General features: G+C 42.7%; 1 protein-coding gene across 1 annotated transcript in view; it reads right to left on the reverse strand.

The window, feature by feature from the left end:
* Positions 1–22,982, reverse strand: part of HSF2 (heat shock transcription factor 2) — a 199,492-nt gene that overhangs the window by 18,621 nt on the left and 157,889 nt on the right. The window contains exons 8-10 of the mRNA XM_085611268.1: positions 19,880–20,043; positions 12,069–12,329; positions 11,436–11,541 (exon numbers count right to left, since the gene is read on the reverse strand). Coding sequence (XP_085467394.1) covers positions 11,436–11,541; positions 12,069–12,329; positions 19,880–20,043 — 531 coding nt within the window. The remainder of the gene's footprint in view (positions 1–11,435; positions 11,542–12,068; positions 12,330–19,879; positions 20,044–22,982) is intronic.

A 22,982-nucleotide genomic window follows, 5' to 3' on the forward strand; every position in this document is an offset into this window, starting at 1 on the left:
GAGTCCATTTACTGGATTGGCCCACTGGAGGGAGGATTTGGCTTAAGACGTGCAGAGGTGTGTAGCTGTAACATGGCGTCCCACCTAGAAGAAGGGAAGAGCCCGAAACGTGTCGTGAAATAAAGCGCCATACCCTTGTATTGACTCCCCGTTTCACCAGCAGTTTGAACCGAATAAAGGTTCAAACTCGGACCTGGGCTGGCTCGAGTGCGCTTCTGTGCATGGCCACACCTGAGAGAGAGAGAGAGAGATATATATATATATATCCATCCTTATGTTGCCCTGCAGCAAGGAGGCACTCCGCAGAAGAGGATTTCATAAACCATTTATTTCTCTGGAACCGGCAATTCATCCCAGTAATTTCTCTCGCCTACACGTTTCTGAGCCTCCTGCTCCTTCTTCATGGGCAAACAAGTTGATTTCATCCCAGCATTCATGCTTTACAAGTTTATATGCCTCCAGTGTGCCAATTCTTGAAGCATACTGGGACTTGCGTTTTTTATCCATACACATTTGTTTACCTTCCAGCAGGTTATGTTGAAGATCAGTGCATAATTTAATTAATGTTTTTTAAACCCTCCAGTGGGTCTCAGGATAAGAATTGTCAGTTTCCCATTTCGTTACTCCTCTGCGCCGCTTACCGAGTTGAGATAGTTCAAAGACTCTGCGGCCCCGTAATTCAACGGGTGTTGCAATCCTCCACGGCTGGACCTGCCGTGTATTAATTTTTCCATATGTTGCCCTGCAGCAAGGACGCACTCCGCAGAAGAGGATTTCATAAACCATTTATTTCTCTGAAACCGGCAATTCATTCAGATAATTTCTCTTGCCAACGCGCTTCTGAGCCTCCTGCTTCTCCTTCATGGGCGAACACGGAGTCAACAAGTTGATTCCATCCCAGCCTGCATGCTTTACAAGTTTATATGCCTCCGGTGTGCCGATTCTTGAAGCGGCACACCTAGATACAAGTGCCAAAAATGCCTTTGCAGTTGAAGCACCACAGACACACACAGTACAGCATGTTTGTCTGAGCTAACAAAGGCTGGTAAGCTCTTCCCTAAACAGGTGTTCTGGAGAAAGGTACCCACCGATGACCAGTAGGACCACCCTGTGATGACTGGCCAACACGTTTACATTCTTAACTATGTCCGAAAATGGAAGGATCCTAAGTTTGATGAACCTTTCTTTGTAACAATGACTACTCTCACAGCAGTAAAAATCTATGGCAGGAAGCCATGGATCCAACAATCAGACATCACAATGGACCCAGCACCCTGCCAAGCACCACCATTGAAGTAAAAGGCAAAAGAGGAGGGAAGATGATTGCAACTTTGAAGACCCTCTCTATCTCTGATTTCGGACAATTTTATGAGTTTGCGAGAAAAAAGTTATGTATTTTTCATCTATTTTTCTTTTTATGCCTTTCTATGCTACTGTTGCATTTCTATAGTAATGCATGCTTAAGCTTCAATCATTATGTCACACACCTGCAAAGAGAAGTGTCTGTACATGGTAATGTGTCCAATAATATTCATCCTAGCTTGTTAGATAACATGTGGTATCTACACATGTCAGAAATAGGATTAGAAAGCTCCAACAAATCATATTTTGTTAACTCATTAATATCCCATGCCACAGGATCAGATAGATTAAATTCAACTACAGGAGTATCCCCGGGAACAGCTTTATGCCTTTACACTTTTACCTTAGTAGGATTAAAGCCCGAATGCAGCTAACACATTAGAGTAGCACAATTTAGAGTTAACACCACATAGCGGAAACACTGAATATTCTTACAGATACACAGGACATTAAGGATGAAATAGCATGGATGCAGAGAATAGGTTAGAACAAGACTAAAGAATGGGTTTAAAAAGTTCTAGATTTAGGCTTTTCTGGAGTTACACGCTCGTCCACTGGCTAGAACAGTTACTTTGTAAATCGCTTACCCCTGGATTATGCTTATAGGCCACAACTTAGAATTACTGGATCAGTTTATGCCCATGACAAAAGGCATATCGATTTTACCTGTAGAGCCATTTCTCTATGGAATGGCACAGATATTAGTCAGGGTACAATAGGGAAATATGCATGTATATGGGATGATCATATTGCTCGAAATACTTGGATAGATGGTATAGTAAGACCCATACAGTCTTGAGGCTAATATCTGCTTCTTTATGTTTCAGAGGAAATGGCACCGTCAATGTGGGGAGAAATATCCATTGCAATACCACAATAGATAATGCACACATGCATGGGGGCACCCCCAGCCTCATGGACCATAATTGGCAGTGTGGAGAATTGCTATATATCCAGTTGCCACCTTACTGGAATGGCCTCTGTTCCCGAGTCACCTTGCACACGCCAGTCTTGGTCATCCCAGGAGCCAATATCAACGTTGCACGATAACCCAATGAGCCGTCCAACGACTTTGTTATATCATCATTGGGGGAGAAGAACTGCAGAAGATCATGGCACTGCTACCAAGTTGATACCCAAGAGCACAGGTTGTTCAATGATGCCCAGTTGTTCTTTGGAAGTCTTCTTCTGTTTATTCAGTTAACAGAAACTGCTCGATGTTTACAAATAAATAGATGGGAACTAATGCTCATGCTGTGATTTGTTCCATGAATCTTGAGAATACAGAAGACAACAACATGATACTGAAAAAGTTAAAACAGCCTGGGCAAATGCTAGAGGATCAAAGATTCAAAATACTTTTTACATCAGTAATAAGAGCAGAAACCCTAAAGGAATTAGTTGTAGTATCCATTAGGATTGCAACTACCATCACCATAAAGAAAAAATCTGAATGTTTAAAGTAACCTAGCACAAAATGAGTACTTTCAAATCGATAAAAAGAAATTGGAATATGTTGGCAGGCAATTGTAATTTAAAGAAGTGGACTTTTCCCTTTTGCATTCTTATATTAAGAAGGTACCTAAGCTTCTCTCTCTCCTTGTAGGGTGAGAGGCTTCTCGAATTGCTCTGTATTAGGGCTGGCAGGAATTAAAGTGAACATACAGTCAATTTTGAGGGAGAGATTCTAGGGATCTGCACTTCTCAGCGGCCCTTGCTGCGCTCTCATTATCGTTAGTGTGAGTAAATTAAGTTGTACTGTCTGACAAGGAGCCTATAGCCTCCAGACACCAAAAGATGCTGGCCTGGCACAGCGAAGGCACAGTTTTTGGGTCCCAGTGGTCACTTAGCACAATTCCCACAAGCGCTCTTCCCCAAAGCGCGTAGAAAGAATTAGCACAACAGATGTTGTGGTACAGGGACTCACGGGCAAGAAGGTTCCACTGCCTGTGTTGCACTACACTACAGTGTGGGACAGGGTGGGCACAGGATGGAAAAAGTCCTCAATCAACATTACCCAAAACCTAACCTGCAAAGGCAATGTATACAAGTGTTATTTATAGAACATTTCATTGTTTATATAGTGGTAATTGTTTTAGTTGCAATACTTATTATTTCAGTAGAGTATTTGTAACTCACTGTGTGTGGAGCGAAATTAGGTATGTGGTGTGTGGTGTGTAGAGGAAAGGCAAGGATGTTGCGAATGTGGCTGTGGATGAGGGGTAATGACCCGAAACCGGTCCCAGGATGCTTGTTCCCAGTCCAGGGAGGACCTGGCATGGCAGTTCAGGCTGGACTGTTCCCATGAGGCACAGGGTCAAGACTGATTTGCATATGGTTGGGTCCAAACTGGGGTGGCATGGTGAGCAAAAGAACAATTGATTTAACACAGTTCTTTTGACTGGGGGTGAATGTTTGATTTGCTCTGCATTCCGTCCATCATCCGTGTGTCCTTTCTCTTCCGAGATTGGCCACAACCACTGCCATTACCTTTATGAAGGTTTGTGGTGTGGAAGTTAGGCCAAACAGGACTGCAAATCAGTAATGTTTGGAATCCACCATGAAGACACTTCCTGTGTGACGCAGGATAGGGATGTTGAAATATGCATTCTGCAGGTTGACAGACACCATCCAATATTCCGGTTCCAGCACGAGAAGTATCTAAACTAGGGATAGTATCTTGAAATTTTCCTTCTTGAGAAACCAGTTCAGAATCATGAATTCTAGGACTGGACGAAGACCATTGTCCTTTTTGGAGACCAGAAAGTATAGGGAGTAGCACCCTTCACTCCGCTGCCACTCTGGAACCAACTCCACGATGCCCTTTAGAAGAAAGTATAAAACTTCCCGTTGTAAGACACGCAGGTGGTCGGTCTGGAGAGCTCAGGAAGGAAGGAAAGTTTTGCTGGATGGGTGGGACATATCCCCTTTCCACAATCTGTAACCTGGGAGGAAGTGGAGTAGGAGATGTGAAAAGAGGGAGGGCAGGGATTCTTCTTTTGCCTCAACTTCTGTACTATTTATACAGGGGATTTGCCTGTTGCTGTTGTTACTGCTGTGAATGCTATTGCTGATCTCGAAATGAAAAGCCTCTGGAGAAGCCTCAACATTTCTGATACTGCAGATACTCTCTTGTGTGGGTCTGAAGGTCAAGTTATCTGGTAGTAGCTTTACTCTCTCTCTATCTCTTTAAGGCTGAATCAGCTTTTGCCCCCAAAAAGTGGGAGCCATCGAAGGGCAGTCCATCAGAATTGTCTGGACATCCTAACAGAATTCAGAGCTGTGCAACCATGCATGGCGGCACAGAGAGATATACGTCCCCATTGCCCTTGCAACCAAGCCTGCTGTGTCCAGGCCAGACTATATGACTTACTTAGCCGCAGCTTAGCCATCCACAACTAGCTCTGACAAGTGACCCCATAAACCCTCCGGCAGATTAGGGATTATTGCTTGCCCAGTGTCCAAAAGAGCATGCACATATGTGAAAAGGAGACAAAAGTCATTAAGAGAATTGAGAGCCATGATCACTGCAGATAACATAATCTTTGCAAATTGCTTCATTTTTTTTAAATTCTCTATCCGATGGTGTAGTGGGAAAGGAACCAACTGCCAATCTGGAGGAGCAAGAGGCTTGCAATACTAGGCACTCTGCTGATGGATGTGAGGACAGGAACACCAGATCTACTGGTGCTGGCCTATAAAGCCTTGCTTTCGATCTGTGTACCGAGATGGAAATTGTCAGCTTCTCCCAAACAGTATGGATAAGCTGCATCAAAGCCTCATTGAAGAGTAGCAACGGTGCTGTAGAATGGGTGATGTATGGAGGACCTTGGTGAGGATGTCGGCTTGTTTCAGTGGAGGGCAGTTAGAGGTCCAACATCTTTGCTGCCTTTCTGATAAGGGAGTGGCAGGATCTAACCTCCTATTGAGGAAGTTCAGGCGGAGACTATTAATCCCATTCCAAGTAGGTATCATGAACACAGACATTTTAAGGCCTGCAAAATCAGGGGTCCAATGTAGGGTTACATTTCCCATCAGCATCTCATACTAGGGTCTTCCTGAGGACCAGAGTCCCCAAAGAAAAACTTGCCTTCTTCCAACAAACATTGAGTTTCTAGTTTTGAATGGTGGTGTGGAAGCTTCATGAGTAGCAGTGACTTGGGTTGAGAGGGTATGATGCCAGTGGTGTTCGTTGAGCAGTAGGAGACAGGGAAGTACCGGTGGCGACAACGGTTGCAGCACCGGTGACGTCATCTGTAGCACCAGAGGTGTCACCTGCAGCACCATGGACGTAACAAGGACTGGTGCCTGTAGGCGAAGTTGACCGGATGTTAATAGAGGCAGTGGTGGTCATGGCACCAATCCTGACAGTTGGGGTCAAGCCTGTGCTGTAGTTGCAGTCCACCTAACAGGAGGCAAGGGCAGGAATGGAGTAAAGGGCACTGAATGGTACTGCATTGGCGAACCTCCTAAAGTAAAAGCCATCAGACCCATGTGGCTAGTTGGCACTCCAGAAGGAACCATGCATCTTCAAAAAATTACATATGTGGCATTAAGAAATATTGCCCTATAAGTCCCAGGATTTTGACAAAAGTGTCAACATTGCCCTTGACCTGGACTTTCTGCGTTCTCGTGCTCTAGCAACGAACATATTGGCCTCCCTTTCGCGTTGGGCTGCATTTTCCAACACGATTCGGAGGCCTTCGCATCAGGATCAGAATCCAAACAGCAAAGAAAGGTCTAATAAGGGTCTGTAATGGAAATCTGCTCATCACAGTCCCTACCTGGCTTTAAACCGGACCATTTGGGTGGAAACATTTCATTGCAGCTGAATCAATTTGTGTCTCTTGGCTTGTAAGATTAAGACCATTCACATTTCCTGTATTTCATTTAAAATGCTGTGTGTTCCTCTTTCTACCCATATGAAAATCAACACCATCCTAGCCAATGTAATCTGAGGGTTGGATTAGAAGAAACTATATAAATCAGTTAACTTAACTAAACATGCAATAAATACAAGAAACAATAGTGTGAGCAAGAGGAGAGGAAACATCAGCTGACGGACACACTCCACTAAGAACACAGAACAAATGTTGGCTTGAACACAGTAGTGATACACTTCCATTCCTCTACCATTAGCCAAATGAAGGACTAATCATCAATTCCCTGCTACAAGGTCCTCATAGAACTTCTATGGGTAGCGCCATCATCATCTTCCCACATTTCAGTGCCTCGACTCCTCCCTTCACCTGCAGGAATGCTTGAAATATACATACACTCTCTGGAGAAGCTGTATGGTCACCTCCATATTTCCGCAATGTGGAAACAGGGGCAATTCAAAATGAATCCCGCCAGTTCCACCAACCATACTCTCACCATAACATGAAGTCTTATGTCAACCATACCACACACACCCACGCACACCCCCACACACACACACACCCCCACACACACCCCCACCCCCACACCCCCCCCCCCCCCCACACACACACACACACAATCATACATTGGCCCTGTAGACAACTCACGCCACCCCAACCAGGAAAAAAAGACTGTTCCGTATATAGTCCTTAAAAGCCAGCATACTGCTACCGATGCTTTATACAAACTACCCAGGATATGAACAGTAGTTCCAGGTCAGGCTTAAGAAAAGGCTTGATGCTCCCCTCCAGTTCACAGAACGAGATCTAGACCTCAGAGTCATGCACAGACCTAAGCCTCAGCGGGCAAAATAGATTGCCGCCTTAGTATGCCACATGAAGTGCAGGGAACATGCCCGTTCAACATCCAGGGGACATTTCCATCCCAACCCTCAAGCACACCTCCAATATTTCACTATCGACTGACCTTGTTTTAGGCTTAGATTACCATAAAGAAAGACTGCTGAGAGCTAACACTTGAAATACAAAATGTACCAATGGTGCAATGCTGAAAGGCAAGGTGGGGAGGAGGACCCGGCTCAACAAAATGTATAAGTAAACCAGCATAGATCCTTTTGGATGATCACCCTCAGAATCTCAAGCCCCAGTCACGAAGCCACAGGAAAACCTGGAGATGCTGACACACTGCACTGCCTAGGTCTTGAACACCATCAATGAGAGAGCCTCCCATAAGGCGTGCATTTGCAATAGATCTTGGTCTGGTGCGGACAAACATATGGAGGTAGAGTGATAATCAATTTCCGACACAGCATCTGCCATGTGACAAGAAGAACAGTTGATGGACAGAATGTCGAACAATGTCAAACATTCACCCCAGTACAAAGATCTGGGCCTGAGTCCATCATTCTTTTACTCCCCATGCCATTCCAATTTGAACCCAACGATAGGCAAACCAGTCTCGACCCTGTTCCCCATGGGAACAGTCCTGCCCGAACTGCCGGGCCAGGCCCTCCCTGGACTGAAAACAAGTATCCTGGGACCGGTTTCGGGGTTTCAGCCCTCATCAGCCAGGCTAGCTTGACTCCAGTGGCATGGAGAGCACGGGACCCACGTCTGGGCATACCCGTCCCACTAAGGGTGACAAATGCAAAAAAAGCAATGGATGGACAGAATGTTGATCAATGTCATTAAACCCAGATCCTTTGTGACTGGGGTGAATGCTTGCATTGTTCAGCATTCCATCCATCATTTGTTCCTTTTGCTTATGTCACAACAAGAGAGTACAAGTTAAAGATATATGAGGTGAGAGACCATGCATCCACAACAGTGTGAAATCTCTGCACCTCGCTGTCATCAACATTCCTGATGCAGTAATCAGAGACAAACAAAAGGACAGACCTGCCCTACAAACTTCCTCGCCTTGAAGAATAGATACTTGCGACCCACACTTCACCCCTATCATTTACCACATGGCAGTGCCAAGGAAGAACTGATCAGCAGTACTTCGCTAATAAGGACTTAATTGAATTTCTAAAAGAAACCTTGTGTTCATTCTCCTCACTTCAGTGTCTCGGTCTTCAACAACAGCCACAATAACGCAAGAAAAGCACTGTCTGGAGAAGACATACACTACATGTGGAATGTTTATGTTATAAATTAGGTTTTCAGGTGTATAGTTTAATTGACAGATGTCCACCCACCGCTGTATGTAGGGGTCTAAAGGGTTAGAAACACAATGAAAACAGCAATGTATGACCTACAATTGATCGATGTCTGTAAGGCCGTTATTAATGATTAACATAGATTGCTAACGTGCTGGTAAAGATAATGAAAGATGGAGACAGGTTTAGCACACAACAACCAAATTTGTTTAATCCGGAATAAGAGTACCTCACTGATTATACAGCAGCTAGCTCGTGTGTTGGGGGACAATATATGGGTGGATACCAAAAAAGCCTTAAACAAGCTTTCAAAGAGTAAGCGGTTTGAAGTCCTTAGATGAATGAACTTTGGTCTGCTGTTTTTTAGATTACTCTACACCCAGTCTATTGCCTGGGGGAGGACAAATGCTGTGCAGCTGCCCATTATGTCATTTAGTGCTCACACCTATCATCATTTAGGGATTGCAGAGTAATCGAAGTACAACACGGGTGGGATGAGGCCCAGGAGTATGGCAAGAAAGAGGATGCAGTCTCCTTCAATGCAATGATATGCTTGTGTATTTGACAAATCCTGAGACAACACTGGGCCTGCTGTTGTTGGCACTGACTAGGTTCAAACAAATGAACCTATTCTCTGAGAATAAATCCTGCGTTATTCCCAGTAGGGTTAATGATTGCTCTTGTTAAGAAGCAACTTCCAAACTTAGTAATACAATGGGAGGTGTTACAGTTCAATAACTTGGGGTGATAGTGCAGGTGGACGGAGAGGTGAGTACTGGTACACACTCAACAGGAATCAGCTATTAGAGGGCTCAAGAGGTAAGTGGACTTCTGGGAAGTCACTTCCACTGTCCTTGGCTGGCCAGGGTACCTGCAAACAAGGCTATGCTGCCCAGCGCCGAGACACCCCAGGGTATTTGTGCGCTTAACAAATCGCTTAAATAAAATAAAAAATAAAATGAAATATTGGTTCCAGTGCTGCAAACTTCTGTGGCCCAGATCATTCTTTAAGAAACTGGAGAACCCAGTATTTGTAAAGTGCAAACTAATCACCCCTAAGGGTCTCAAAGCGCTGGGGGCCGTTGGAGAGATTAAGTGAGCCATTGCCCAGAGTCACATGGTGCTGGGCTGAGCTTCCACCGGGGATCGAACCGTGCACCACGTGCTCCGGAGTCAGCCGCCCTGGCTGCTGTGCCACAGATATTCATATTATTGATGTGTGAAGGAATAAGCAGCATTGTGACTTTGGATACACTGAAGTTAACTACTCAAGAAAGGGTTTGCAGGTCCTTGATCTAGAGAGTCATTACTTAGATTCTCATATGCGTTTTATGTCTGTATGGCTTTCAGAGGGCTAAAGAATTCCTCTTGGTAAGCGGGATGGTTATGCACCTTCCCATGCAACTGTCCCTAACACCTAATTTTGGGGCAGCCCCCTTCCTGATGTGAATGGCAAGAGACAGTGAATATGGACTACTAGGGCAGATAGAACCGCAATGTGATATGTGGTACAGGCCCCACTAAGACATCTGCTTCATTTTGACCAAGTGGCCAGGGACATTTCCAAATAAAGCGATTGGAGAAGCATTGAGATGAGAGATCTATATGAAATTGAAAAATTAAAGATCTTTGCAGAACCTAGAGAGCTTTCAAGTAGGACCGGGACAATTACTACAATACAGTAGACTGTATATGGCAGCCAGAGACATATAGGAGTCAATTCCACTAAATCCTGATATATTCAACATATGGACAACACTGCAATGACATGTACATACCAGGCAATCTGAGCAGGGACACCTAAAAACCTGTTCCCATGTAGCAGAAGTGGAATAGGGGCAGCGATCACTGATAAACTCGGGGGCAAAACCCTACTTCACATTAAAAAGTAATCTAGCAATGGCAGGTTCCACCTGATACATTTGAACATACTTCACATTACATACCTGCTAGGCTTAATAACAGATTTAACACAGGAGAATTTTCAAAACTGAACCAGCAGCAGCAATGTTCTAACACATGACATGGTCCTGGCCCATTACACAGATATTCTTTGGGAGAGTAGGAATAGCAGAACTGAACCACTGATCTGTAATGTTGACGTTGACAGCATTTTTACTGCTTGTCTCCCTTTTACAACCAAGATTAAGACGCACAAAAGGTCTTTGTTATTTACGTTTTTGTGAACAAAATTAAGAATACATACCAAGCGCACAACAGTAGAGCTTTAAATTGAGGCAGTAGAAGAACCGGGAAAGGCAGAGGAAATCCATATTAAAATGGTCCTTACCGACAATAACGTAGCAGAAGACTTCTCCGACTGCAATTTTTATATAATTGATTTATTGCATGTGCCTTATTCACTGCCCCCACACCAGCAAGCATTAGCCATTTGGGGAGGAAAGTGGTGGCTAATTGAACAGATTTGCCTGGAAAATGGTAGTTCAAATAAAGATAATCTGGATTGTGGGTGCAACTAGCAATACCCCTCAATGCCTGGAATGTCTGAAATGTAGATTGATGAATTAATGTTCACATGTAGGAGATGGCATTATTTGCCCTATATGGCCTAGTGGTCTGACAATGCACTGTTCTAGATATGCTGAAATACATCTGCAATGTAGGGCAATTGTTCGGTTGTAGGTGTCTGTTCATTTACCGTTATTGTAAAATTCACAACAAAGAATATGGACAAATAATAAAGACAATTAAAGCATAAAGTATTGCTCCTGACAAGGTTTCACATACTATTGTCTCAAAGAGTGTGATCAATTGAAAGTTAACTCATTATCTTTATTATATAAAGTGAAATTTGTGTATGTTTTTTATCAAATGAGAATCTACAATTAGGTTTTGGTGAAGACTACATGAAGGTCAGATATGTTCTAATATGTAAATTTACAAAACCTTAAGGGGATTTACTTTCTTTTTGCATTATTGTGGACCTCAATCAACAAGATTAAAAGACATCACCAGATACAATATGCTTGTAATATTATGAACACAACACGCTGTTTTTAAATACACGTACTTCAACCAGCAAATCAGGATCTATGCTGAACTGCTTGCCCGACAGCATGGCTTGGAAATCTTCTAAACTGCAATCCATTTTGTCCAAATAATCCACAAGCTCAGCTCTGCACATGAGAAAGAGATATTTAAAATGTTCCATAAAAACATTTTTTAGAACACTATGGCGTATGCCAAACCTGTACACAGAGTAAATATAATGTAAAACACAATGTCGCATGGACTATAAGATCTTAACTTGGGCTTGAAAATGGCAATGTGAACTTTGCACCCAATAAAAACTGTTAAGGAAAGGGGGCATGAAATGGGAGATTGCCCCCCCCCCTTCCTAATGGCTTGCAATGGAATGTAAAATGCTTGACTGCTATTTTGGGACACTTTTTCTTAAAATAGATGGTCTCTGCGCCGTGTGCAAATGCTAGCCACCTTGGGTGAAAGGAAGCATTGGCAAAGCTAAAAGGTGTGGCAGGCAAGATGTATCAATTTCTCCATTGCTGGCTGTCTTTTGTTATCACCGTTTTAAGCTTATGCTCTATTTAAGATAATGGAAGATCTGGAACAGACACTAAATATCAAGAAAGACATTTTTCTCATAGCAATTGAGTTCAGTGGTGCAACATGGTAAAGCACTTACTTTCCTAGATGGTTCATGGTTTGTGCAATGGCACCACAATCTGCTTCATTCTCGTTGAGAATAGAGTCCATCATAGTGACAGGGTCTTCGGCAGACAAGCTGCTGTTCAGCGGGGAAGAGCCTGGAAGCAGTGGATTTGGCTCATCAGACACCGGAATGGGGATATCATCAGCCTCCAAGTCCTTTTCTCCCTGTATAACAGGCCCATCTTCATACTCTTCATCATCTTCAACTAGGACAATCTCAGGAACATGGTTGAGGCTGTCAAGAGCGCATGATGAAAAAAGAAGGCAAAGTAAGGAGGACACAATTTAACATTATTAATATTTATCTTGAAAAACATTCCGTTTGAACAAAGATAAGGCGGGTAATGTGGCAGGAACCAAGCTGTACACATAAAAGAAAAGTCTTGGTAAAGCTAAGGGAGGTCGCCCAACTGTTTTAATAAAAATGAAACATAGAACATAAGATTTCTTGAGAAACATAGATTTGATGGTGATCACACACAGAACATCTATCTGTGGTATGTGATCTTTGACTTCTGTATTGTCTGATGAAATACAGTAAGAGATATTCTCGAGGTGAACCTACCCATGACCAAAAGTATGATTTTTGGGAGAGCACTATCATTTTAGCTGGGTCGAAGAGCGCTCAAGCTCAAGGTGGTTAAGATGTTGGGAAAGTTTAGGCATAAGGTCAGCTTCTGAACTAACATGGAAAGCACTAATGCCCTTGTTGGACGTATGTGACATAGATAGGGCAAACTTTGAACTGGGTGAAGCTGAGAAGGTTTTTTTATTTTTTTTATTTCATGTGGGACAAAACATAACCTGAAACGGGCAGTTTGCATTATGAAACGTATTTGACTTGCTAGGTAACTTCAAAATGTAAAACAAAAAGTGGTGCAAGTGCTTGTCCTCAAGCACGGTCGAGCAATGGCTATGATGTTGCATCTTTTCTTTTCTTCTTCTTAATTATGTATCCAGTAATATTGATCCTGGGATCAAAATCAGCTGTTGAAAAATAATTCCAAACACACTGCTCAGTCCTGGGGCACTGAGGGCTTCCAGTGGATCAAAAACTGAGGGTCTCATTACTGAAATAGATTTGGTACATACTACTGGTCACATTACAGAAATTCAGTGAGTCGAGAGAACCTGGTCCAACCGAATAAGTAGCTGAGAAGGGGAAAGCGAGAGTGAGTAGGGATGAGATGGTGGGAAATCAGTGAAAAGACTGATTGAAAACTATGTAGACTAAGCCTGGATAGCTCAAGTAAACAATTTGGCAGACTGTACTTTTCAAGATTTGGAAATGTACTGTTTCTGCAGCAGCAGACAATTGTTTCAGTTTCTGGCATGCAGTTTGAGGTTGCATGATAAGAGTTTGAGCCTTGGTGTTGCATCAGTTACGTGTTTCAAAGCAGGCTTGCTTCTCAGTAGCGACAAAAGCAAAAGTGTATTTCATCTGGATATTGCTGGGAATCATTTGAAAGAACCATAAACAGTGCAACAATGGTATAAGGTGTACACAGTCATTAGTAAGGCAAATGCTAGAGAACAGTGCAACCAAAGAAGACCCTGCATTGCCACAGCCAGTTTATTCTGATTGCCTTAATCAACAATCCAATCCAGTCAGAGAAGACGCCTCCAAGTCCGGTCAAACTCTACAGCCCCCAAAGAAAATTCCTTGGTACAGGGTGTCAAGTGCTGCAAGAAGGTCCATGAGGAAATGTACTGCCACCATTGGTCCTCATGCAAAAAGAACAATTGGTGAAAGGAATGCTGAACAATGTTAAACACTCAACCCCAGTACAGATATCTGGGCCGAAATCCATCATTTATTTTGCTCACCTCGCCACCCCAGTTTGGACCCTGCGATACGCAAATCTGTCTTGACCCCGCTCCTCGTGGGAACAGTCCATCCCGGACTGCCAGGCAAGGTCCTCTCTGCATCTGAAACAACCATCCTAGGACCGGTTTCGGGGTATCACCCCTCTTCTAGCCTGAATCCAGTGGCATGGCATGCATGGGACCATGCTGGGGCTGAGTGTTTGACATTGTTCAGCATTGCGTCTATCAATTGTTCTCTTTGCATTTGTTACCATAGTTGCTCAAGCAACAGACATCATCCTAAAGGTAGACCCTTGCTACCCTGGTGTCAATTTTGAAGGTAGACTTGTTGGTCCTTAAGCATGCAACTAACAGGATGGTAGGATTTTACTTCATAAGGTGTAGAATCTCAAAAACCAAAATAGCTGGATGAGGAGTTTTCGGTTTATCAACTTCAGAGGAACAGGCTTTTGATTTGATTTTGGGTTCTATAGAGCGTTCTTATGCCCTGAGGCGTCTTTGCTCTGGCCTGGGATTAAAAAATGTATCACACTTACTTGCAGTACAGCAATGTTTTTAATTGGTTTCTGAATATCGGGAGAGTGCGCAGCGCTTTTATATCTAGACGCAAATCATTTCATTGAAGTGCACTGTTTCTAACAAAACGTCTGCCACCCCAGGAGACCAGCTTATGTGGGGCTAGATCGAAGGGATCTGCTGCGAATGTACCATCTGACCTTCTTTTTCAGGTAGTCAAGGCCTGTTCCAGTGAAGGCTTTGAAACCTAGGCAAAGTGCTTTGAAAATGCCCCCCTTCTTTATAGGGAGCAAATGAAGCTTATTCAGAGCTTGGGTTGTAGAATTAAATTTGGGTAGGTTTATGAGCATTCTAGTTGCGGAGATTGGACAGTTTGTAACTTTTAAAAAAAAATCTTTTTATTAACATTTTGCTCAAATGACCACAGACAATCATGATTATGACAGTATGCCTCCAGTTGGCAATACAGTCCGACCACAAGTGATTCCCAGCAGGACAGGTCATCAACAGCATTCTTTTCAATAGGTATAGAGCCAATCAACGTGTACATAGAGCTGGTAAAGCCCCCATGGCAGTAAACACTGAGCTGCCTTGTCTCGTGTCCCTGACTTTATGATTGATCGCCGTCCAAACCCAACCCCAGTCTATATTTGCGCCATGGAGCCCATATTTTCTCCCACTTTTTGCTACATCCTCTTCCTTTATACACCGTCTCTTCTGCCCTCTGGTACCAGTCCATATTGCATTTCCACTCTCTCAGGACAGTTTGTAACTTTGACATCAGCTTGTTTTGCAGATTAAGATAAAGTCAATTGCAGTAGTCAATGAAAGGGAGAATCAGTGCAATGACTACTGTTTATAATAGATCAAATAGAATTAGGTGACTGATTTTCTTTAAAGTTTTTAAAACACAAAAAGAAGCGGAGATGACTGCATTGACCTGGTTTTTATAGGCTAGTCTATTAGCCAGAATGACTCCCATTTTTTTTTAACTTTATTCTTTGGGACTGGGAGAGTTCCCAAGTCTTGCGGCCACCAAGAAGGAGCCCAGAAGGATGCACTATGCCCAAACAACATCACCTCTGTTTTGGCTGAATTTAATATAAGGCAATTTTTGCCCATCCAATCGCTGACTTCAGACATGCAGTTTCGAAAGGATTCCTCCATGCCATGACCTGCATTAGAAAGGGACACCACGATATGGGTATCATCAGCGTAGGACACTAATGAAAACCAAAATGATCTGATAAGCGCTGTTAGAGGGGTGACATATAAATTAAACAGGGTTGGGCTTAATGATGAACCCTGGGGAACACCACAAGGTAAGGTGTAAGGTTCTGAAGTAAAGTCATCTAAGCTTACAGATTGAATCCTATTAGTTAGAAAGGACTGAAGCAGTGCTAATGCACAATCTACACACCCCAACCTGCTCAACCGGTCGTCCAACCATGTATGGTGGACCGTATAGAAAGCAGCAGATGGGACCAACAGGACCAGGGCCGCTCTGCCGCCCCTGTCCAAGGTGGATCGGATTTCCTCTGTGGCCACAATAAGGGTTGTCTCCGTGCCATGACTACTTCAGAACCCAAATTGGGGTACATCCAAGTAGTCGTGCTGCACAATGAAGCGTGCTAGCTGTAAGTTCATAGCCTTTTCCACCAACGTGGCTGGAAAGGGAAGCCTTGCTATAGGGCGATAATTATTAGTGTCCAGGGAATCAAGATTCGGGGTTGGTTTCCTTTTTCCAATTCTTAGGAAATATGCCTGTAAGAAACATTACATTAACGATTTTTTCTTAAATGTCCAGCAATAATATCAGGAAATATCTGAATAGTAGTCGGAGGGCAAGGATCAAGCGGAGATCCTGACTTGGTAGCCATAATCAGCTGGCTGACTTGCTCCGCTGATAGAATGGTAAATTCTCTCAAGGGCCTAGAATCATCGTTCACTAAGGGATCAGTGATGAAAGGCAGCTTGCTAGTTTGGCTATTGGCAGAAAAGCTATCAAAGACGTCCTGAACCTTCTTTTGGAGAAAATTGCCAATGCATTACAGAAGTCGTCATTACCAGAGGTAGAATTAGCAGTAGGGATGGTAGTTAGTTTAGTAATTGTTCAAAAGAGATCCTTAATGGAGTTTTTAGCTGACTCAATCTTTTTCGTATAATAATCAGATTTGGGAGTCAAGATGAGTATTTTATGTTTGGCTAAAAATCGCTTATATTTTTCATTTTCTATTACGTTGAATTACTTTCTCAATATTCTCTCCTATCTGCAAGAGTGTAGTTTAGATGCTTTTAGTTCTGAATTGTACCATGGAGCTGAAGGATTAGTCCTTTTAGATGTTTTATGTTTCATAGGAGCAAGATTATTAGTGACTGACTGAATCCAATGTTCATATTATCTATGGGCGATGTCAGGATCTGCGGAGACCACCGGTTCAGAAACTGATAAAGCAGCCTCCAGGTCGGAATCTTGAAGTTCATGCCATTGTTGAAAGGATTTGGTATTACTGACATTAGACGTGCAGATATAATTGGAAAAAACATTAATTGTAAAAATCACAGCTTTGTGATCAGATCAAATTAAATTAAGAGCTTTTAAAAATATCACATTCTGATTAGCAGTAAAAACTCCATCCAGAGTGTCGCCCATGCTGCCAGTAATTTGAGATAGACCAAAACCATTCATGGTGCCGATAAGATCTTCAGTGTCTTAGTCTACAGTGTTTTCTAAGTGGTAATTAAAATCACCAAGGATGGTAAAATCATTTTTAAGAGAACATGATTTCAAAAGAAGACTAATGTCTTGTGGAAACATTGTTCTAAAACCCGGTGGATGATATATCAATAATCCACTAAAGGATTGATTGCTTGAGAGCTCAATGTTGAAGAGCAGCGATTTACAGTCTTTGAAGGAGGCTGGTGAACAGGAGGCGGAGAAAGTATAAGAATTATTGCTAGCCTGCCCCCTTTCTTATGAGTTCTATCCAGCCTGTGAATGGAATATCCTGGGGGGGGGGGGGGGGGGGGGGGGGGGGGGATAGCAGCCGCCAATTCAGGGTTACATGTAGCGTCTGTCCATCTTTCAGTGATAAAAGCCATATACACATAATGGCTTTCTAAGAATTCTACACATTCGACTGTGTGTTTGACCAAAGACCTCACATTAATTAGAGCACAGCGAATATCAGGTTTCTTCTGCTCTCTATTGGTAGCTTTGTCAGAGCATATCTTAGTGACACTCTTCACATATGCAATTGTTAGTATCTAGCTCTAAATGTTGTTCATATGTTTTTTGCAGTCTGGAGTGATCTTTGTAAACCTCAGTAACAGCACACTGAAAGTAAGGGAGCATATTTGTGGCAGAAGAGTGCACCTTTTTGCACCATTTTTATTGTGTTTTGGCGTGTATGGCATACTACAAATGATGTGTTTTGTTCATGAAATGATCCACAAGTATATGTGTATTTACACTTTACATATATGAATCAATATATGTCTTTTGAACTTAATTGATTTGTTTGATTACTTTGTACAAGTTAAGGTGACTAATAACCAAGGGTCATAGCTACCCCTAGCACTGTGCGCAGTGACAACTACCGCATGGTCAGTTTTTTTCCTTTATTGACTCTATGCCCGATTGACAGCGAGCATACCACTGCAGCACCTAAGTCATTAGTGATTAAATTATTGCCCTAACCCGAATTAGCAGGAGTGCACTGCCCCCCGTCATCAAAATGTTTTTTCAGCCATGGTGAAGAAGGATCAGATTAATGGTCTATATTGAGGTATGAGCTGTATTTTGGGTCTATGTTGAGGTAATCATTGTCAAGGATTGGTCTAGAAGTGCAAAAAGACTAGAAGACTAGTAAGAAAGTGGAGGCTGAATTACAGTGCCGAGGACAAGGATTCTTATAAGGCAGAACTATAACGCTATAAAGAATTTCTGACCAAAACCAAATCTGACTTTTTTATAAATAAAATTAACTCAACATTGAACAAGCCTAAAGAGTTATTTTCCACAGTGCTCAAGCTTAGCAACCCCACACCTGCCAAGAATCTCAATGCAGATGCCACTTTCTGTAACAGACTTACCACATTTTTTTTAAAATAAGGTAGAAGTTATTTTTACGCTCTAACTTCTAGCCTGAACCCAGTAGGAACCTGCTCAAACACTAACCCACAGTTAGTAGCTTCCAATGGGCCCAACGTAGGAAGTGCTATTAGTGAAGCGGACTCCTTGGAAACGGATTTCTACCCTCTATCCAGGAACACCACTCTTATAGCGTTTCCCCCCCTTACAATTGGTCAAGTAACCAACCTATTTAATCAAATTAAATCAAGGTCACCCTTGGACCCTTGCCCCCTAGAGTTTTACAACTAGCCTCTGGTATAGTCCCTGGACATCGTTTATTGATTTTTTTAAAAAAATGCTCTACCTTGGTTATATCCCCAAAAGTTGGAAGGTTGAATCAATTCTTCCTCTCTTAAAAAAACTAATCTGGATGCAGACAACCCCAACAACTACAAGCCAATCTCCCAACTTCCCTTTCTGGCCAATCTGATAGAGCAGGCCATTAACACCGAGCTTTCGCTATTCATCCAGGACCATAATCTACTGGACTCCTCCCAGTTTGGATTCAGAAGCCAACACAGTACTGAGACAGCCTTGATCACAGCTGCAGAGTACATCAGAACGACCTTCGATAAAGGAGGGAACGCTGCCCTAATTTTGTTAGATCTCTCGGCAGCGTTCGATACTGTCAGTCATGAACTTTCAATGCCTCTGACGCTAAAGACAACAAAAAATCTGCTTACCTTTCGCAAGGCCCTTAAAACCTGGCTGTTTAACAACTAGCTCATTAGTATTATTTACCTGCACCATACACTCCGCTGTCTGGTGCTCTCTTTACATTTGTCTACCCCCTGGAAGTCAGCGCCTAGACACCTACGGGTAGTAGTGCGCGTTAGAAATCCTAAATTCATTTCATTTCACAAAGGGAACTGTCAAAAGTACATATGACGTTAGGTTAGTGAGAAACCTGTTAAAATTATGAGAAGGCGGTCAGTCAATGTACCCTTTGTTCAGATCCCTATGACATCTCGGGCAAGGTCTGAAAGACGTTACCAACATGTAGCAAAGTCTGTGAGTGCATGGTGAAAGGAAACAAAAATAGTCACTTAAAAGTTGTTTATGTATTTTTCGAAAAGTAAAACAAAAAGATAAATGATAAACGTTTCAGTACAGCAATTCAAATATTCAACAATGGTGCAAATAATTAAAACGTGAGAATTATCACAGGGCTTTTTCTGAACTGAAAGGTAGCCCGCTTCTCCAATAAACAAATTGCATGGTATAACTTTCATGATATTTGAATCTACATTTAGTTAACAATTTTCTTAATGATCTAAGTTCATCATATTTAAAGGTTTTTTTCTTACCTGGAAATGTCAGACGATGTGTATTTACTTTTTGCAACTGTGTGGTGATTATTTGAAGAGTCTCCTTCTCCCTCTACCTCCAGGTCGTCCGTGACATCATAAATGATTATGTCGTCTGTGAGCTGACCTCTTCTCTTTAAACCTTTTGTGCTAGGAATGGGTTCCTGTTGAAAATCTTAGCATTAAAATTCATGCTTTCCTCTATAATGCATACCACCTTTTCCTCACTGACACAGAACGCAGGTAGTAAAAATCCTTATTTTATAGCTCTTCAAAATCCCAACAGGTTGAGACAGCATTGCATATATGATGGTAAAACAGATACACTAAGCACTATAGAAGAAAGTAAGCATCAAAAAAAGAAAGACCGCAATAAAATGCACAGAAAAAGCAGTATCATCACAATCTAGTCAACAGCTAAAGGTCAAGTCTTTAGAATAATGGAACAGACAGAATAGAGATTTGGAGGCTAAACTAAAGTGTTGATTCTTAACATCAAAGAACAAAGAACAAGAGTAAACCAAAAACTTAAAGAAATAGCAGAATCGAGAAGGAGGTTAGTGGTTAGGAGCTGATCCTGTAGTTTTCAGTGGTGGTAAGAGGAGGGAGCAGCAGGCCCTACAGAATTTGTGAAGGAAGTAGGAAGACCAGGAAGGAGGTTTAATCATGGGGCATAATGCATTTTAGACTGGTTTTTCTCAAATCTGGAGGGAGGGGTTGAGATTAATGTGTGCAGGAACAGCTTTACAGATTCTGGGACTGTTGCTAGAGAAAGCTCTTTTAAGAGTGCATTTTCCAGAAATGGGGAATATCAGTTGGAGAAGGTAAGGGAATGGCTCCTTTGGCACTATTTGTGGCTTATAGCTCAAGTTTTTTGTGAATGATAAAGGGGTGTTTTGTAGTGGACGACCTTGTATGTGGTGCATGCTGTTCTACAGGTAGAGCAAGCGTACCATAAGAGGGACTCATAAAAAGGATATATCAAGTTGAATTTCCTGGTATAGGTCCGAAGCATGACCCAAGAGTGGAGAACTGCTTTAAGCAGCCTTTCAAGCTGCAGTGTTGTAATCAATCCAAAATATTCCTAGGAATCGTATGGATGATTCTAACAGAAAAACAATGGTTTGATGTTTCACAACAATTTCAATTGCCATTTTGCTTTTCTAGCAGATTCCATAAAACAGGGATGACGATTCGAAGTTCTGCCTAACCTGAAACCAAGGGGATTTGCCAATGTGTCAGCCTCAGGAAGAATATTTAGTATTTGCAGTTCATCCTTCTAGTCCTTAGGAAACCCAATGGAGTTTTAGTATGAGAATATGAGAGCCTCAATTGTGTGCTGGTTCACATTGTTTTGCTATTGGGGCATTCAGGATCTAATCCGTCAGGCAGGATGGAATTTATTAAAAATTCTCTATGCTATCAATTCTTAGATACAGCTGAATGTCATCCACATAATGATGGAAGGAGACAATGGAGTTTGCAAATGCTTCTTAAAGCATTAAGCAGAAATGAAAGCATAGGACTTTAAGGGCCCTTAAAAAGCGACGTTTATCAGATATTTTTTGCATCATTTTTTAACCCCTTTGGTGATGTTAGCAGGTTATATAGCCAGATATACGCAGTGCAGCCCCAATAAGCACATATTTAACTTCAAATTTAATGGGTAAGAATCATATTCTCATTGTGCTTCATATACAGTTATAGATACAATTGCCCTTGGCAGCATCTAAATGTACTGATTTCATCTTCTATGCTCAATTCAGCCTCCCCATGTGCAGGTATGACTTCAAGTTACTATTGCACCCCACTGACATGTATAATGTCAACGGCCCAGTGCCGCTTCCCAGTGTGCAGACAAGCTGCAAATGTGAAATGCTGATAAAAACTCGAGTGTCCAGTACAGCCTCACGATGCACACAATGGCTACAAATGCCTAGTGCAGCCTTCTTATAGGCTGCACTGAAATTCCTAGCTCAGCCTGCCTGCCTATGGATACACCCTGAAATATCTAGAGCGGCTGTACTCCCATGGGCAGGTATGGCCCATAAACGTCCAGTGCAGCCTCTCTATATGTAGGTAACAAAGAAAGAGCCTTTTTCAAAAGGGGCATTTATGATCTCAAACCAAAAGGAAATGAATGGCTCACCATTATCCTCGGTTATGGAAGATGGGAGAAATGGGGTCAGATGAGTATTGTAAATGTTTGGCATCATCACTGGCAAGTCTGAAGTCGTTTTCAGTAACAGGAATGAAAGAAAACTGATACCTTTGAAGCTTTCCAGACCAGGATTGACAACAACTGTTCAGAGGGAGACAGAAGACTAGCCATGCTGTTTCTGTTGTCCTGAATATTGTAAGCAATGTGCTGACTACGGACTCAGTTTTGTTAAGAGGGATCGATAGGTTCTTGTTCTGAAGACTGCAGACTTTGCGCCTGATTGCGAGTTTGGCAGTCCATCGGAGTGCCGTACCCGTGGTGGCAGTCCCTGGACAGCCAGACTGGCAGTACACCCGCCGTATTACGAATACGGTGGTGGGACCGCCACCGCTGCAACTGCTGAGAAACAGATACCGTGGCGGTGGCGAGGCGGTCAGATACCCTATTATGCTGGCGGCACCGCCGAACATATTAGGAGTTTCAACACCAGTTTTCATGGCGGTAAGGCTGCCATGAAAACTGTGCTGTGAGGAAAAGAAGTGGGCCCTACAGGGCCCCCTGTTGCCTCAGGGACAGGGGGTGCTTACAGGTGTGCAGTCACCCCCTTTTAAATAGGCACCGCCGTGGGAACTCCAAAGGACTTCCCTTCATTCCCTGAGATTACTCGTAATCTGGCGGGTTGCCGGCGGTAGAGTTTGGCGGTCTTGGAGCGGGCGCGCGTGTGGCGGCCCGCTCCAAGCCTGCCAAACTCACAATCAGGCAGCCCTTAGTCATGCATCAGGCTCTCTTGTTAGCCTTCCTTTTCGGAATGTCAATTGTGATTTCATATTGAATAAGGATTACATCCACCTCTTTTTTAGGTGTGAGAGTTCTTTATCAAGGCATTAATGTCTTCAGTGAACCAGGAAGCTGGATTCTCTAGAACACTCAGATCAACAATAT

This window comes from Triturus cristatus, chromosome 6 (genome assembly GCF_964204655.1).
Source record: "Triturus cristatus chromosome 6, aTriCri1.1, whole genome shotgun sequence".
NCBI lineage: Eukaryota > Metazoa > Chordata > Amphibia > Caudata > Salamandridae > Triturus > Triturus cristatus.